Here is a 13,052-nt window from a genome sequence, read left to right on the forward strand (position 1 = left end):
GGACAATCATAAAATTGACATTAATTGCAAAATATCGGTCAATCCGATATAGATGATCAGATCAGTGGAAAGTCCACAATTTACATGTACATCAATTTTCCACTTCTCCCTACAAAACACCACAATGTTTTCTTTTATGGTTTTTAATGTCAGTAAATACTGTCTAGTTAGTAAACAACCAATTTCTCAATGAACAGTTTTGTTATTGTGAGCATAATGTGATTACTGCTGCAGCAATAATAACATTTTGGAAGTACATCCAGATACTAGAATGTACACATTGGTTGTGCGGGGATAGAAGTGCAGGTTGATATATGATTTGAAGATGTCTTTTTCACAAAAACAGTCAGAAAACACACAGGAACTACTAAGGCAAGCAAGGAAAATACTTTTTTCTGTTCTCCATTTTTCACCTCCTTGCCTCATCTGTACCATAAACCTTCCTGCACTACGCGAGTCATCCTGCAATACAATGAGTTTTCCCAATAAATCAAAAAACAACAACCATGAGATATAGATGACATAACATCCCTACAAGTAACACTTCAAAACTTGAAATATTTTTAAGTTTTTTAAGGGCACTCGTAAGTCAAGGTACAACTGTATACGTATCACTAAAGATCCTGTTGAATCTAACCTGTACTCCCTGGTGTCTTGCCGGCGCCTGCTGGTGGAGGTCCTCTGCGGTACGGTCTGCGTTAGCAGGCTGTGGGTCAGCCTTCCCGCCGGCGTGTCTCCGCATTCCTCTTCCTCTTGGTCTGCTTCCCTTTGCCCGTTTCCACACCTGAAAGAACATGACATTTTTGTCACAATTCAAAACAAAGATTCTAAAAAAAATCCCGTTTATAGCATGCTTTAGTAATAACACAAACCTCCCCCTATCATGCGAGTGATAATTAGTAAAAACTATTAACTCACATAGCTGTAAAGCAATTGCCCATAGAGATTCCATCGCATTACCACTAGTGGATGCAGCATTTCTTCATCAAGACACCAGAATACACTTGTCAATCAAGGTAGTCGTGTGATAGTTTACGTGGCCATACACAAATACCCTCTAATCCTACACCAACGACTAATCCAAATATTATTAAGAAATTATTTTCAATTGCTAACACTGGTAATGCTGTGAGCGCACACTAATCTGTGCTAACAGAGCAGTTCTGTTTACCCTTTGGCTTTGACATGATAGCGCCTTGAGTCAAAGCTTGTCCAATCAAGTTGTCAAGTCACTGGCCGAAACTCGTTGCAATGTCTATTGTTGTATTAGTATTAGTTGTATTGTATTATGTTCTATTAGCAGTATTATTTTGTTCACAGGGTGGAGCACGGACTTCCTGCTCCTCTTAATATGGAAAGAATCAAACGTCTCGGTAGCAACACAATTGTTATACACTATGATGATTATACTGTTACTGTTTTCTGTTCTATCTTTCCCTTCTCAAACCAAAATCATCACATTACAAAATAAGAGTTTACATTGAACTTCCACTAGTAGGATAGGTACTGATCACTGCTGTAAATATGAGTAATAATCAACCCTCCATTAAAAGCCCTGCTATTGGCTTAAAGATTCTACAAGATGACTACCCTGGTGTAAATGAAGCATCTCAACTCACTTCAAATTATTTCCTTTGCCCCAGATTGTATTAGTGAATTGGCTTGAGCAACAAAAAACAGTGGTCAGTTTTTCAGCAAATAATAGATGACACACCCCCCCCAAAAAAACGCAATTGTACAAGGGTTCTCTTGTGTGTCAGATTCCTGTTCTATTCCTATTCTATAGCAAAACACTACATTTATGCATGTGTAAATATGACACCTCCCGCGCCCTTTGTGAGGATATGAAAGATGGATGGATGGATGGATATGACACACCAGAGAAGAGTGCCGTTAACAACCTTGTCAAATTTGAATTATTGATTTTTTTTTTTTAAATGCCAAGTACATAAAAAGAGGCTTCAAAATCATGAAAAAAAATGGGTGTGTGCATCCACATAACAGAGACACTTCAGTAACAGTTCATGTTTACCAAATAAGCTCTGTGTGATGCGTTACACAGCGGCATTACATTACAAAGTCAATTTTGCGTAGCATCTCCCCTTTAAAGGGAACATTTTGGTTAGAATTTCTAACACCTGACACATGTAGGACACCATCAGTCTTACCTCCATTCTTCGTCTTCCGTCAGTGTGGGCAAGCAGCCCGGCACGGGCTTGGTGGGCCCCGATGTCGGGCTCTGGTCAGTGGGGTTCAGCTTGGGGCTCTCACCGCCGGTGCGCGTGTATTCCAAGTACAGGTCCGACTTGAGAAACAGAGGGTAGGTGTTCTCCTCCATCGTGGCCTGGATCTCCGTCTGGGCCTGTGACATAAGTGAGATAATTTCATCAGTATCAAATACTGCATATCTAAGATACAATACAAGAGTGTTTCTAAACCAGGGGTCTGTTGACTCTTAGTGCTCCATGGTGCAATTGAAATGAGTCAGTGAAAACAAAATTACTTTTAAAAAAAGATTCTGTGACATTATCGGAAATATAATTATTTGAGTCAATCGTCAGACATTTAGCTAACTAAACTGCATAGGGTAAGAATTAGACCTGTCACAATAATTCGACTTGTTGTTCAATAAATAAAATGGACAATAGTTTTAATAGACTTGAAAAATTGTGCTGTGGTTTGTGGCAGAAAAACATATCCAACTCGGGAATGTGTGAGTGATCTGAACTCATATTAGACATGTTTACTGAGGCCATAGAATATTACAGTACTATAAAAAAGTAATGACAAAATACGGTACCGTACGTTACTGCATAACGCTGCTGAGTTGATACATCTTAACATGATCTTTTTTTTTTTTTTTTTAATTATGAGTCCCATGGCATTTCAGTGGACAGACATCATTTGTTGTGAAACATCTGCAGGAAGGTGCTGTGGGAAAATTCATTACCTTACAAGTTGTATGTAAAAAAAAAAAAAAAAAAAAAACAAATTTGGCTTGGTTTCTTATTACTTAACTCTACTGCATAGCTATACTGTCTGGTTACATAATTCTGAAATAAATTGGATAAAATGCTTTTTACATTACATCATATTTCTGGAACCACTGTATAAATTTTGTCTAAGCTACTGCAAAAGTATGCAGTTTTGATCTCAAAGTTACATATGAAAGCTCCTATTTGCCTCAAAGAGTAATTAGAGGCTATAATGCAATACAACGTGTTTCTATCAAATTACGACACTAGGATGTCTGAGTCGATCAAAAATATGCCAGTGGCCTTCGACACCAAAAGGTTTGAGAATCGCTCCTGTACATATTTTTAGCTTTTCAGAGTAATTAATGTAGGTGAAACTTCACAGATGATTACAAGCAGTTTAAAAGTGATAATTCATGACACTGACAGACAACATGCAGCCATTTCTCAGGTTTGCATGTCGTAAATGAAGCTGACCAGTGAAGGCAATGTTTCAGGAGAAGATATTGTGACGAAGTGCAAGTATTCAGTTGCGAAGAAATAGCTTCAGATTAATGCAAAGCTCACATTACTGTAATTTAAATGTCACTTGTTTTTAACTCCACATTTTCCCCAAAACACAGTCGTACTCCGAAAAGGCTTGACAAATTCACAAATTCACTTGGCTTGGATGTACTATGAAAGGTGTGCTTTGTAATACATGTTAGAGCCATTAAGTGCTCACACAGGGACTTGCTTGCAACATACGTAATGGTCATAATGGTACCACGTCTGCCCGGAATCACAACCTCTGCCTTGATGGAAAGACCATGATTTAAACCCTCTCCAAGCCAAGTAAGTCAACATTCATCGGTGTAACGTTTGTATGACTAACGTACCTGCTCAAACATGGCAGGGTCAGGATGCGGCCTCCCCACGCAGTCTCGTATGAAGCTCTTGGTAGCCGGCTTGATCTGCTTGGAAACGATACCACCGCCGTCGACGATGTACTTCCTGTAGATGGCCTTGGCCAACTTGACCCTCTTCTCTGGGCTTGTTTTACGGAATCCCGAGCAGGCGAACCAGAAGTCCAGAAGGTCGGCGCAGCCTTCCTGGCAGAGGAAGTTGCGAAACAGCTGAATGCCCTCCTGGTCATCCAGCAGTGAGTGAAGCGACTCAGCCCACTTCAGGTAGGGCGGTGTGGGCGAGGCCGAGCCCTCAGGTTCGTAGCCCAGGTCCAAGTCAGGGCGGCGGGGGGTTGCGGATGACGACGAGGAGGGTGCGTACCCAGAAGAGTCGGCTAGCTTGGCGGTTAAGGAGAGCGGAAACCCGAGAGTCTGCGAGAGTGCGCCCGTACGCGTGGCTGCCGACTGCACGGGCAGCTCCACGTCTGAGCCCTCCTCGCCAGGGACCGGCGGCCGCGGCGCATCCTCTGTGAAATGGGCCGGGACCCTCAGCGGAGCCGCCACGCCACCACCGCCTCTGAAGCCGATCCCGTTTAAGTCCCTGACAACGCTCATGTCTCTGGTTGCGCACAGCGGAGGTCACACTTGCCTCTGTAGCGATGATTTTGCAGACAAACAATTCACCCTGCAAAAAGGGAGACAAAAATAGCGGTTGGTGTCACAAAGGAAATCATGGGGGAGGGAGAGCGTCAAGTCTATTATTACGGCAAGACACCCACACAGTACATTAACCTGAGGTTATGTTGTGGTTCGCAAAAAAAAAAAACAAAACAAAAAAAAACTTAAGAGTGGATGCTCAACTTATGAGTACTGGGGTAATCGCACTTACGAATTTTTCCTCATAGGAGTCAATGCTAAGCAAATTTGTTTTTGCCTTACTTGTGAGCAGTGACTTGATTTGAGTTTGTGCTTCAGACCAGCCACCTGCAATTAATTTTGAACCTCAGTGCACTGACAGGTTTAACAGACAAATTTTTCTGACAAATACTGCGGGGGTCTCAAAATCCACGCGCAATGCTAACTTGTGCTTTGTCTCACACTGTAAATATCATTTGGTCAACATCATTTGTTTCAGGTATATTTGCTCTTCTGATAAAAATTAGCACAAAGTACGTTTCCCAAAAAATTATCTTTGCGATTATGAAGTGGAGGTTTTTGGAACGTAAGTTTTGCTTCAGAAAGACAGACAGACGGCAGCTGGTTTGCACAGCGCATGGGGGAATGTGTGGAGTGTGCGCGACAAGGGGTAAACGGCCCTCACTCAGACATGCTGTTTAAAGGCATAACGTGTTTACTACAGGGTGTCAGACTTTTGTCTGAATGACACAACAATAAAACTACTTGGGGATTGGTTAATGTAATTGAACCCTCCGTGGATATTGCGCAATCCGCGTCACTGACCAATCAGAGGCCAGAGATCTGCATAAACCAAAGCCCGTTTTTGCTCCCGCCATTTTCTCAGACAACATTGCATGGTCCAGTATAGGTTTAGTTAGCGTTTTATCGCGTATTTGGGTTATTTAACAAAAAATATGGTTAAGAGGTGTCGTCACGGACTTTGTAATAGTGACGACAGGTATCCTGAAAGGCTAGTTGGTGGAGTTCCATTCGTACCCTTTCCAAAACCGAAGACCCAGTATGAAAAATGCCTTCGATGGATCAAACTTTGTGGAAGACCGCATCATCAACTAAATCCATCTAATATCAACCGGAACAGATATGTTTGCACGAAGGTATGCCTTATATTTGATTTTCAATACATGTCTCGTATAAATGAATTCGAAGTTCTTCGCTAGCATAACACTGCTGCGTGTGAACGATTGACACACTTATTCTTTGTTGAGCGATATTTAGCGATGATCGGACTGCACAAATGTATTGATTTCTTGTTGGCTCGCGACCGAAGCTTAACCAGACTGTGTTTGCACGAAGATATGCCCTAAATTTGATTCTTAATACACGTCTTGTATAAATGAATGAGACGTTCTCCGCTAGCATAACACCGCTACGTGTGAACGATTCACACGCTTATTCTTTGTTGAGCGATATTTAGCGATTATCGGACTGCACAAACATATTGATTTCTTTCTGGCTCGCTACCGAAGCTTAACCAGACTGTGTTTGCACGAAGATATGCCCTAAATTTGATTTTTAATACACGTCTCGTATAAATGAATGAGACGTTCTCCGCTAGCATAACATTGCTACGTGTGAATGATTGAATGAAATCAGAAGCATGGCGTCCCTCTCAGTTAAGAATGTATTGTATTTAGAATCTATAATATATCGTTGATTTGAATGAAATCAGAAGCATGGAGTTTGTCTCGGTTCATAATGTATTGTATTGTATTTGCCATTTTTACTGTTTGTCTTACGTCAGCGCACGTGGCGTGACGTCACTTCAGGAGGCGTGGTTAAGTGCCCTGTACGGAGGGGTCAATTTCCATTCATGTCATGGCCAGACTTGATATGAGATACAAGTGATTTGAGCTGCGAAAGTGGTCACAAAACGAAATCATCTCCTAAGTCAAGACACCAAGTTAAAAGTAGTTTTTCAGCACCTGCAGGGGACTTGCATTTTTTTTTTTTTAAATACAAAGCATTCACTGAAAAAAAGCACCTCTTTCCATGTATTTATTTAATCTTTTGCTTTCTGAATAACACCAAGATGTCACCAGACGAGAAATTAAACCTCCTGAATAGGGGTGCCGCACGATTAAGCGAATTCCAACCATAGCTGTCCCTATGAAATTAGCCCGATTGTTGATGATTTTTCCATTTAAAATCTGCTGCCTATAAACTTAAAATCCTTTCTCTACAAGTAGTCATGCAAATGCATGGTTAATGCATGGATTCATTAATTTGCCTAAACGCAAGCACAATAGACATCCTGCAGTGGGATCCTAAAGTACTAGACATTTACTCTGTGATCCAAGGAGCAAGCAAGTCATGCAGAGAGAATAAAGTCCAGCAAACATTGGGGATGATGGTGAGGCGCAAGCGCCTTGAAAAGGGCTCAACATCCGTTGTGTGGATGTTTCAGTTCATAGCAAGTGAAATCAAAGTCAAAGTCATGTTAACCCTCTCTGGACCAAATAAAATTTTGCAGAGAGAAAAATCCGATACTTTCAGAAAATGATACTGTGGACTTAAAACTTTCGATTATATTAAACCTGTTGCAAATTTGCAACCCATGCCCGTAAAGGGTTTTTCGCATGTAGCAGAGGTAACAACTAATCCTTTCAACCATCAGGAAAAAAAATGGGCAAAAACATTATCATATCTGAAAATACTAGACACAAAAAAACTGTATGAAAAAGGAACAGTCAGACCAGCCTCCAGTCGAAGACAACGTCAAGCCACTCCCCACAACAATTCTTCATATTATTATGCATTACGGTAACCCGCCGGAGGCTGGCCTAACCTTTCTGAAAAACGCCAGGAGAAAATAGGGAAGGAAATCACAATTTTCCAGTTCTTTATAATTTGGGACAACTGACCTATGGTCAAGCAGAACAATGCAGCCATACCTGGCCAAGACAATTAACTCTCTTGACAGAGATAGTCAAATAAAACCCCTACCTAATATTATGGTTTGATTTATGCATAAACTGCCTTTGCACTTAAGTTGCACTTCATAATTGTACTCTGTAATATCATATTGATTCAGTTAGTCCTTGTAAATTTAAAATTCTTGGACACATTTTTGTTTTTGTAAAAAAATTATGTCATGTTTAATTTTGCACTGAAAACATGTTTTCCTTAACACGAGGAACAATCGTGATTAGAATATTGATCAGAATTATTCTGATTATCTTTTTGCCCATAATCGTGCAGCCCTTCTCCTGGATATAGTCAAATGGGGAAAAAGTTGTGTCGCAGTATGGCGCAGTGTGACGCTGGTTAGAGCGTTTCCCCTAATCCCGGCCCCGCCTGTGAGGCGTTTGTATGTTCTCCCCATGCCTGCATGGGTTTTGTACGGGCACTCTGGTTTCCTCCCAAATCCCAAAAACATGCACGGCAGGTTATTTGAAGCCTCTAAACTGCCCGCAGGTGTGAATGTGAGTGCAAATGGTTGTTTGTTCATGTGCCTGCCTTCAGCCCGAAAATACCTGGAATAAGATCCAGCACGCCCGCGACCATTGTGAGGATAAGCGGCTCAAATAATGGATGGATGAATATAGTGAACACTTGGTATTCACGAAGGTTCGGGTCCAAGCCCTGATACGAATAAGGAAAATTGAAGGAATTTGTTTTATTAAAAAAGGCTGCAAATTATGAAGATGCTAGGCTTGGCACTTTGCATTAATTTCCTATTTTGCATTTTATAGTGTTCTTGCCTCAGTGATAAATATAAGCTCTTATCTCACTTATCTTCACCAGGGATGTGGGCATACCGGAATCTATCCCAGCTATCTCCAAGCCAGCGGCAGGATACGCCATCAACTGGTTGCCAGCCACTCGCAGGGTACATATAAACAACCATTCACATTTACAGGAACGTTAGTGTCGTCAATTAAACTTATGTTTTAGGGGATGTGGGAGGTAACCTGAGTACATGGAGAAAACCCACACAGGGACGGGGGGAGAATATGCAAACCGCACACAGCTGAAACTGGAATTGAACCCTCATCTTCAAAACTGTGAGGCAGATGAACTAACCGGTCATCCACCGTGCAGCCATGTAAATCAATTAATCGTTGAAATTTAACACATATACCTAGTTAATACCGCTTGAACAGTCCTGGTTCCTCAGTACAATATGGCTTAAATAAATACTGGCTAAAGATCGGAAAGTGAGAGCATTGGGACAAAGCTTCTTAGTTTGAGGTTGTTTTGGCCTGTTTAAATGTATTTTCGCAATTGTTTTTATTTTTGGCTGAGTAACACGTGGGATAATACTGGAATTAATAGAAAAAAAATAGCCGGAATGCAGAACAAACAATAGTAGTTTCCTTCTACCCAGCGCTGACAGATACCTACTGTTAGCAAAAGTTTGCTAGCGGCGAGCCTTCTACCGATTGCCGCCGCCTGAGTTCGATTATCGCGTACAAAAAAAATGAAAATTAACATTAACCTCCTTTTGAAGAAATAACCTGTTGAAATCGACAACAGCGCGTCGAGAGTGAGTTAACGCGAATTTGCTAACAGGCTGGCTCCAGCTAGCACGGAGGGCTGGGGGGCGCGGGGGGGGGGGGGCTAACTAGCCTTGAAGCTGTGCCCACCAACCACCAGTGAGCATGCCAAGGCTTTGAAGTGAGAATCTCATTCATCTTGGGCCTTGCGAGAGGGGCGGTGTGCTTGTGGGGGATGGGGGAACTACAGCAACAAACTCCACAACTACATAAAACGGCCCGAGCGAGAACCAAAATCCACCCCCCCCTCCCTCCCTCCATCACCACCGCGATGCTACTTTCACGGCAACTCATTTTTTTAATTTCAAAAACAACTTTAAAAAGTGCTCAACCCCGCCCGCGATGCAAACAAAAATAAGAAAGCGGAGGGGCACGTTTTCCACTCAGTCTGCTAGCATGTTAGCCACTTTAGCATGCTAGTTAGCGTTAGCTCCAAGGAGCTCCCCTTACACTCAACACACACTCACACAGACTCGCACTGTTTCTCAAGCTATACACGCCAAAAAAAAAAAGTCTTACCGTCTCTGAGAGGCCGATCCCCGTGTCGTGCCGCATTGGGGATTCTGGCGCCGAGTGTGTACTCCGCAAGGCGGCATAAGGAAGGCTTCATTGGCGTGAATGTCGGGGGGGAAAAGAAGAAGAAATGAAGCCGACGTCTTTGCCCCCTCCCTCCAACTCAACACCCCATGGTGGCAGACTGGCTCCACGGCAATAATACGAGAGCGAGAGAGAGAGAGAGAGTGAGAGAGAGAGAGAGAGAGAGAGAGAGAGAGAGAGAGGAGAGAGAGAGAGAGAGAGAGAGAGAGAGAGAGTGCTTGTGTGCCTTTGTAGTTAAATGTTTATAATGTCCCAGGGGCTTCATTTTTCTCTTTGAGATTTATCTCTAATAATCGAATTACAGCTGTCACATTTCGTTGATCAATCAACAGCTAACTGATGATCAAATTAATCGACTAATTTCGCAATCAAACAATCGTTTAGCGTAGTAGCTGTCAGACATTTCGCACCAAGAGCCACCTGAAACAAATATGTAGCTCTCCAAGTACTATTATGATTAACACTAAAAATAAAATACTATCATAGCCGTAAGTGTTCGCCAAAAAAGAGGTTTTATTCTGAAAAGGTTTGCACATCCGATGTGTTGTCAGCCCCTGAAAATCATTTGTACCTCCCTTCGATTTCTTGGCATGGGTTTATAAAATATTTTCATTCATCGCAATGTCTTAATAGATTTTATATCTTATTCTACATTTTTATGAATCTTTTTTGTGTATTTCTTGAACAGAGCTTGAGCGGATGCCACAACGGAACTTTAGCTCACAATATCAACCGGAGCCACGGCTGTGATGCCCTTGAGCAAGACATCGATACCCTGAACTTCTCCCCAAGCACTTCCAGTCCCCACCAAACATATTGCAACAGCAAGGCCAATTCCTTTGTTTTTGTTGGATACTAAAGAAGGAGCTACATTGTGTCTTTGTAGACCTAGAGAAAGCCTATGACAGAGTACCAAGAGAGGAACTGTGGTACTGCATGCGTAAGTCTGGTGGAGAAATATGTTAAAATAGTACAGGACATGTATGAGGGCAGAAGAACAGCAGTGAGATGTGCTATAGGTGCGTCAGAAGAATTTAAGGTAGAGGTGGGACTGCATCAGGGATCCGCGCTGAGCCCCTTCCTGTTTGCCTTAGTAATGGATAGGCTGACAGATGAGGTTAGACTGGAATCCCCTTGGACCGTGATGTTCGCAGATGATATTGTGATCTGCAGTGAAAGCAGGAAGCAGGCGGAGGAACAATTAGAAAGATGGAGGCACGCACTGGAAAGGAGAGGAATGAAGATTAGCCGAAGTAAAACAGAATATATGTGCGTGAATGTGAGGGGTGGGGGAGGAGTGAAGCCTCAAGGAGAAGAGATAGCGAGGGTGGGCGACTTCAAATACTTGGGGTCAACAATACAGACCAATGAGTGTGGTAAGGAAGTGGAGAAACGGGTCCAAGCGGGGTGGAACACTTGGCGGAAGGTGTCTGGTGTTCTATGTGACAGAAGAGTCTCCGCTAGGATGAAAGGAAAAGTTTATAAAACATTGGTGAGGCCGGCCATGGTGTACGGATTACAGACGGTGGCACTGAAGAAACAACAGGAAGCAGAACTGGAGGTAGCAGAAATTAAGATGCTGAGGTTGTCACTTGGAGTGAACAGGTTGGATAAGATTAGAAATGAGGTCATTAGAGGGACAGCCAAAGTTGGATGTTTTGGAGACAAGGTTCGAGAGAGCAGACTTAGAAGTTTTGGACATGTCCAGAGGCGAGAGAGTGAGTATATTGGGAGAGGTGTGCTGAGGATGGAGCTGCCAGGCAAACGAGCGAGAGGAAGACCAAAGAAAAGGTTGATGGATGTTGTGAGGGAGGACATGAGGACAGTGGGTGTGAGAAGAAGATGCACGAGATAGGGTTAGAAGGAAAAAGATGACACGCTGTGGCGACCCCTGACGGGACAAGCCGAAAGGAAAAGAAGAAGAAGTTTGAAGACAACCAACCCAACCACGTTTCAAGTCAGAAAAAGTATTGGAAGATGTGACTGATGTGTGTTTGGAGTTGCTCAGGGATCTGTCGCCTTTTAGATTGTTTGATCGTGCGTGTTTTTGGCTTTGGGTTTCACTTGTGAAGTAACAGCATTTTCTGCATATGAAGACCAGAGAGCTCTTTGTGTGGAAAAATAAACCATTTTGAAGCTGAAAGACGAAGGGAAATCATTCAAAGATTTTGCACGAACATTGGGCGAAACCAATCCAGCAATTTGGAATGTCCTGAAAATGAAAGAAACTACTGGTGTACTTAGCGACAGAACAGGTCGACTAAGGATATCAACAGCAGTTGAGAACAAACATTGTGATAGCGGTGAAGAAACACCCAAAGACAACAGTCAGTGACATGCATGCCAACCTCCGCAGGGGAGGGGTGAAGGTATCAAAATCCACTCTTCGAAGACAAATTTGACAGAGCAAATATAAAGGCCATACCACAATATGCAAACCACTCATCAGGAAAAAGAACTGGAAGGCAAGATTGGATTTTGCAAATATGAATAGAGATGAGCCAAAAATGTTTTGGAACAAAGTTGAGACCTGATGAGACCCAGCTTAAAATCTACCACAGTTCCGGAAAATGCAAAAGTGTGGGGAAAGAAAGGATTTGCTTGTGATCCACAACACAAAAGCTCATCTGTGAAGCATGGTGGACCTAATGTCATGGCTTGGGCTTCCAAGGCTGCTTCTGGAACAGGCTCGCCAGTCTATTGATGATGTAACTCGTAATGGTAGCAGCAGAATTAATCCTCAAATCCACAAAATCATTTCGATTGTCAATTTACAGAAAAATGCATCCAAAGGAATCGTGAGAAGCTTCATCATGCAACAAGACAATCACCCGAAACACACTGTAAACACAACAAAGGACTGCATCAGGGGGAAAAGTGGAAAGTATTAAGACTGGCCAAGTCAATCACCGGGCCTAAACCCAATAGAGCATGCATTTTACCTCCTGAAGAGGAGACTGAAGGGAGAACCACCCAAGAACAAACGAGAACTGAAAGAGGCTGCAGTAAAGGCCAGGAAAAGTATTTCAAATAAAGAACACAACAGTCTGGTGAATTGAATGGGTCGCTGGCTTGATGCAGTAATGGAAAATAAGGGTTATGTCTTCAAATATTAAACGTTATTCACTTTAAATTAAGCTAATAGTGTCGGTTCTAATACTCTTTCTCACTTTAAAAATGTGTGGCTTCAAACACAAGGTACTCGGTCCTGAGTTGTTTCACAGATGTAGATGAAAATACCATGAAATAAAAGGTGGAATTCTTAAATTTTATCTCATATTGATCTTTTGATATGAAACCCAAATGTCTTCAGTATCCGACAAAAATAAAGTATTTGACCTTGCCGTTCCAATACTTTTGGAGGGGACTGTAAGTAGTTACCTGCATCAGTGTGCTTGTCG

The 13,052-nt window shown here is 42.3% G+C and overlaps 1 protein-coding gene across 5 annotated transcripts in view; it reads right to left on the minus strand.

Annotated features, from left to right (window-relative positions):
• The window catches only part of LOC133505984 (axin-1-like), a 46,003-nt gene that overhangs the window by 11,381 nt on the left and 21,570 nt on the right, over positions 1 to 13,052 (minus strand). For 4 of the 5 annotated variants that reach the window (XM_061829604.1, XM_061829607.1, XM_061829605.1 and 1 more), the window contains exons 6-9: positions 9,574 to 9,751; positions 3,854 to 4,544; positions 2,169 to 2,362; positions 638 to 784 (exon numbers count right to left, since the gene is read on the minus strand). In XM_061829604.1, the coding sequence (XP_061685588.1) occupies positions 638 to 784; positions 2,169 to 2,362; positions 3,854 to 4,474 (962 nt within the window). In that variant the 5' untranslated portion in view covers positions 4,475 to 4,544; positions 9,574 to 9,751. Of the gene's footprint in view, positions 1 to 637; positions 785 to 2,168; positions 2,363 to 3,853; positions 4,545 to 8,902; positions 9,052 to 9,573; positions 9,752 to 13,052 lie in introns of those variants that run through there. The other variant, XM_061829606.1, reaches the window with a different exon arrangement.

The sequence above is a fragment of the Syngnathoides biaculeatus genome, chromosome 9 (assembly GCF_019802595.1).
Source record: "Syngnathoides biaculeatus isolate LvHL_M chromosome 9, ASM1980259v1, whole genome shotgun sequence".
Classification (NCBI taxonomy): domain Eukaryota; kingdom Metazoa; phylum Chordata; class Actinopteri; order Syngnathiformes; family Syngnathidae; genus Syngnathoides; species Syngnathoides biaculeatus.